Source organism: Arachis ipaensis, chromosome B3 (genome assembly GCF_059453495.1).
Source record: "Arachis ipaensis isolate K30076 ecotype BB chromosome B3, ASM5945349v1, whole genome shotgun sequence".
Classification (NCBI taxonomy): Eukaryota; Viridiplantae; Streptophyta; class Magnoliopsida; order Fabales; family Fabaceae; genus Arachis; species Arachis ipaensis.
Window position 1 is genome coordinate 50405828 of NC_142438.1, and position 6000 is coordinate 50411827.

The window sequence follows — 6000 nt, forward strand, 5'->3', positions numbered from 1 at the left end:
CTTGAAGACGGCGAGGTGCTTCACGGTGACTTTGTACGACAGGGATAACTCCGAGTTCACCGTAGCAGAGACCACTCCGACAGGTTCTTTATCATTGGGTAGCTACAGAGTATCGCTTGCATCTCAGACATGTGACTGCGGATACTTTCAAGCACTTCATTTCCCGTGTCCGCACGCATTGGCGTGCTGTACCTACTCACGGGTTACCTGGACCGCTTACGTCCACCGGGTGTATCGTCTTAGTTCGGTGTTCAGTGTGTATCGGATAGGATTCACACCTCTCATTCCGGAGGGTTTCTGGCCACCATATGACGGGCCGACTGTGATCCCGGATCCTAACAAGAGGCGTGCGAGAGAGGGTCGTCCGAGGTCCACTAGGATACGGACCAATATGGACGAGGCAGATCCAAACCGGCCAAAGAAATGTGGCCTCTGTCGTCAACCCGGACACACACGTCGGAGTTGCCCACAGGTCGGAGGAGCAGCGCACACAGGGGGCCATGAGTAGGTGTATTCTTAGGTTTGGTACTTAGTTTATTTAACTTTCTCATTTAGATTCCACTGTTACGGCTTTCTGAACTTGTAGTTGATAAGTCATTGAATTTGTTAATATTAAAGCGTTGTACTGTGCATTAATTAATGAATATGTTCTGTTTCCGGAGTTTTGAATGAAAAGTCCGTTGAATGCAAACGACAATAAATAAATCTACATATTAAATTGATACATGATGCGGAAACTATGGTAGTCACTGAAATAATCACTAAACAGCCGTTTTCAAAGTACAATATCATGATTCGGAATAACAAACTGAAACATAAATAACCAACCTACATGTTCGATCGTCAGAGTACATCAACGACAAAAGTAAACCTGGCTAACATACAACAATGAACATGAACAAACAACATACATGAGACATGAATCATCTAAACAGATGCAAGCCAGTGAAGCAACGACGGGGTACCTGTGTCCTCTGACCTCTGCGATAAGCGGCTCCTCGTCCTCGATCTCATCGTCCTCATCATCCGGGGCAGGCTGTGCAGGTGGCCTAGGCTGGACGGGTGCTGCAGACAGCCCGGCAACTGAATGTGATGCAGCAGTGTATGCGGAAGGAGGGATACCCCCCAATGCAAAATGGTCAGCAATAGGCATCGTAGGAGGCTCGTTCAGATCGACATCTAAAGGTGCCTGTGTGCCGGAGCTCTGACCACGCCTACGGGCCGCCACATCCTCCTGCATGATGGCAGTAATCTCGTCTAGAAAGTGTGACCCGCCGAAATCCGCATCAAGCCCATCTGATGCAAGGAAGTCTGAAAACATCGACCCCAGACTAACCCATGGCGTACTCTCCTGAAGGGTCTGGTCATGGGTTGGTACACCAACGAAGTAATCTCCAAGTGGCCCCAAACCAAGTCCACCATCACCAGAGTCAGTCCCGTCACCCATACCTGACCCATACCACTCGCCTCCATGTCCGCCATCATGGGGACTAACACCAGCAATTGCAACATGCCCTGCAGCAACCCCCCCCCACGGGCCCGTGCTGATCGTCATCATCATCGTCACCATGATCACCGTGCTCGTCCGCCGCAGCACGCCCTCTCCGTCTCCCTCCGTGTCCTCGTCGTCCACCTCCACGTCGACCACCCCCGTCAGCCTCGTCCATAGCCTAGTCCAGCCACCTCCATTCATGCTGGCTCCGTCGTGTCCCCACACGAGCTCTCCTCTCGACCAGACGCCTGTCCGGCACGTCGTCAACACGATCCATGTCAGGAACTCTCCCAGCACCCCTCTGTGACGCCTCCACAGGAATAGGAACGGCTTTCGGATCCCCCAAGTACATCTCTGGAGACAAGAACCTCTTTCCATGCTGACTCCACCACTCCAGGAACTCATGTGACGGTCCAGGGTCTGCAACAACATCGAACCTGAGCACGTGGTCCGCACGGGTCTCCCAATGGAGATGCCATGACTGTAAAGCTTACGGGAACCAATGATCACCGCCTCTGCCATCTTTCGACATCAGAAAGTCGATGTTCAGGGCGGGATGCAGACGGGGCTGGACTCCGCCGAACTGCGGTAGAACCCTATCTATCTGATGTCACTCTATGACGGCAAAGTATATCAGTGACGTCACAGACCGCCACAACGCCGTATGCCGATGCTCCAACGCCTCCGGATGCACAACCTGCAGTACCTCGGGGAAGCTATACGGCATCCAGATAAACTGCACAAAAAACTAAACATTGTCAGGCCAACTCATGCACCAAATTCATGAAGTTTGGTTAACTAAATAAACTCAGTCAGAAGTATACTCACATCGCTGTCCTGTAACATGTCTATCCTCAGTCTCCACATCTGCACTCTAGGACCCTTCTCGCTACCGGAAGGGTTGTAACCTGACCACCTGCATCTCACATCGATGTTATGGCTAATTAAATGTGTGAGATATTTGTAATACATTAGAAGCATACATGGACTTAGCTATGTTAAATTGAAATAGAGAAGCTTGACTAAAGTACCTCGAGGCCAACGGCCAGCTGCACATATCATACCCGGCAGGCCTAAACCTAGGAATGCGCCAGAAGATCCAGGATTGAAGTAGCTAAAGTGGGCCCACTAACTTGACCACATGTCTGTTCGCCACTCGGCACATGCACCGGTACAACCATGCCAGTGCTGCAGACCCCCAGCTGTAGGTCCCCATCTCCTCAAGCCTAGCTACGTAGGGAAGCCATCTGATGTGAATGCGGTTGCCGGACGTGTTGGCAAACAGCTGAGTGTCCAACAACATCATGATGTAGGCACGAGCAAAGCATCGGACAGTCTCCTCATCGGCTCCCTCAGGGCACTCTCCAAAAGTCTCCTAGAACCAGGTGCAGTTTACTGCGAACTTCTGAACCTGGCTCGGAGGAAGAATCACTCCAAACAACTCCTGAAACCACACCCAAGCTGGACGGCCACCCTGGATGTATATCTGGAAATCTGTAAGGCAACCGCTAACATAACACCCGTCCACTGGCAACCCCAACTGGTACGCCACGTCCTGAAGTGTGATCGTGCACTCTCCGAACAGCATATGGAAGGTGTGCGTCTCCGGACGCCACCGCTCGACGAAGGCACTGACAAGGGGCTCATCTAACCGGAACTATCTATCGTTCAGCCTCGCAAGATGGTATAATCCGGCCATCTGCAAGTACGGAACATACCGCTCATCGAGTCGCATCCCCTGCTGCCGCTGCATGCTCCTGATGCATCGCTGTGGCTGCGCATTACATGCACCGCATTATTAGAACAACGTAGAAAACCAATGACAAAAATAACCAACACCAGAAACCACTAATGGAAACCACTAACAGAATCTACATGCAAAACCAATATAACAAACCAGTTGCAAAATCACATGCTCAAACCGCTAACATAAACCGCATACAAATCCACTTACGAAAACCACATGCAAAACCACTATCATAAACCACACACAAAATCACATAATAAACCACTTCCAATACCACCAAAATAAACCGCCAACATAAACCATCAACAAAATCGCATACAAAACCACTAACATAAAACTACTAACATAAACCACCAATTAAAACCGCATGCAAAACAACTAACAAAAACTACTAACATAAACCACCAACTAAACCACCAACTAAACCGCATGCAAAACTTCTCAAATAAACCACTTGCAATACGACTAGGATAAACTGCTAACATAAACCGCCACTAAAACCGCATGCAAAACCACTAACTCAGATAAACCGCTAGCACAAAGTTTTCTATATACTAACCTCGTCGTTGATAACCCCGGCTATATGAGCAACTCCGTCCAACCGATATAGCCTTTCCGGATCGTCCCCCATCGGCTGAGTATTCTGTTCGAGTCTTTGTCGGATCAAATCCGGGTCGTTTTTTCTGGGATTTGGTGGGGTATGAGAATGGAAAAGTGATTCGAATGAGGCTGATTCGAACTCCTTATATAGCGGAGACCTGTGTAATTCGAACCAGCCCAGTTCGAATTACTATTCGAGGCAAACTTTGACTAATTCGAACTCTCCTAGTTCAAATTATACTCAATTCTAGTTCGAACCACGTAGGTTCGAGTTACATTCATCACGTGTTCCATCATTATTCGAGCTACCTTAGTTCGAATTATGTGTCATTGTAGTTCGAACCAAATTAGTTTGAATTATATAGTAATATGTTTTGGCTCATTCGTAAAGTAATTTTTAGTTTGACTTATTCATGTAATTTCTTTCCACCTTGGCTTAATTTTATTTTTTGCCCCAATGTTTGCCTTGTTTACAGTGATTGTTGATATTTGGTGAACGTGGATGATGGTCAATTGGTAGTACATAAAGATGAACATGAGTTTTTTATTTGAAAAATTTAGATTTTATATAAATATTAATAACTTATGTCAACATCTTGAATATTTATAATTTTATATTTATGTCTTATCATGTGCGAACGAGACATGTTAAATAAGAGTAAAAACTTAATTCAATCCTTATTAATTTTAAAAAAAAAAAAAACAAATAAGTTTCTTAACTAAAATAAATACAGTCCGTGACATTATTATTTTGGATAAATATAAACTCTTTATTTAAAAATTCATTATATTTATTCTATTATATAAAAATTAGATTTTTACACTTAATGATGGAGCTAACGTGGCATGCTTTTGAGAGTGTTTTTCGATTTATTTTTTTTAATTATATAAAGCAAATCAATTATTACTAATTAATGATATCAATTAATTAATTTGATTAGACATTCAAATTTCACAATTAATTATATTAATTAATTAATTTAGTTAATTATATTAATTATTTGATTTGATTTGATTGGAGAAAATATTAAATTATTTTAATAAATAATAAATATGATAACAAAATACGTGAATTAATTTAATTAGTTTATTTTTTTTAAGGTCATCTATTTATACGAAATTATAATGTATTTTTTACTCATTTCTTCTTTTTTCTCTCTTTCTTTCTCTCTCTTGTGTTTAGGGTACAATTTTTGTAATTTATTTAATTTTTATTTCTTTTATCACTACTTATACATTTTATTTTTTTATATTTTTTAAAGATTTTTGTCTATTTTAGTTTTTCATTATTAGACACATATTTTTTTCCTTCTAACTTTTGATTAACAAAAGATATGTGTCTTTTTTACGGTATTTTTAAATAATCTTATTATAATTTTGTTTTGTAATATTCTCTTTTATCATGTGTACGTTATGTGTTTAAGGAGCTGACTTAATGTTATAATATGATATATAAATTTATAGTATGATTTACAGTACGCTAAAATATTAGGACATTATCGTATAGATATTTTTGAATTTGTCCATTAAATTCAATCATATAGGATCTTAAAAATTATGCAATTATGTAATTATTTATTTTTTCATATAATTATTGTATTGGTCATTTACATTAGTGAGACTATTTTTATTATTAATATTTATAAACATACTATTATCTGTATAATTAATTAAATCATCTTATTCATTTAAGTTTGGACAAATCACTTATTTAAGCCAAGGAGATAAAAAAATTACACGAATAAGCTAAATCAAAAATTGGTTCATGAATCAACCAGTTCACATTTCTATATATTTCGAATCACCCTAATTTGAACTTCATCTACATGTAATTCGAATCATACCTACACACGCACACACCCACTAATTCGAATCAACCTGATTCGAATTACACCCACACTAATTCAAATCAGGGTGATTCAAATTACACCCAAACACGTGCACATAGTAATTCGAACGGGGCAGATTCGAATTACTCAATTTAAAAAATTTATTAAAAAAATTTAAAAATATATATTTCTCGAGTAATAACTTAAAAAAAAAAATTTTTAAAATTATTAAAAAAATTAATAATTTAAAATTAAAAAAATATATATTTTATTTCATACATTAAAAAAAAGCTAACAAAATATTTAATTACGAGACTTCTTTAAAATATTAA

General features: G+C 40.5%; 1 protein-coding gene across 1 annotated transcript; it reads right to left on the reverse strand.

Moving 5' to 3' along the window:
* Window positions 1-722: 722 nt before the first annotated feature.
* Window positions 723-3268, reverse strand: LOC148570598 (uncharacterized). The gene is made up of 3 exons (XM_088509991.1): window positions 2524-3268; window positions 2321-2408; window positions 723-2228 (listed from the first exon to the last, which is right to left on the reverse strand). Exon 3 carries the CDS (start codon window positions 2012-2014, stop codon window positions 854-856), a length of 1161 nt encoding a protein of 386 aa, XP_088366117.1. The 5' UTR covers window positions 2015-2228; window positions 2321-2408; window positions 2524-3268; the 3' UTR covers window positions 723-853.
* Between the last annotated feature and the right edge of the window lie 2732 nt (window positions 3269-6000).

Coding starts and splice junctions, on each gene's coding strand:
- LOC148570598 (XM_088509991.1), bottom strand. CDS start 2,014: ATGGCAGAGGCGGTGATCATTGGTTCCCGTAAGCTTTACAGTCATGGC.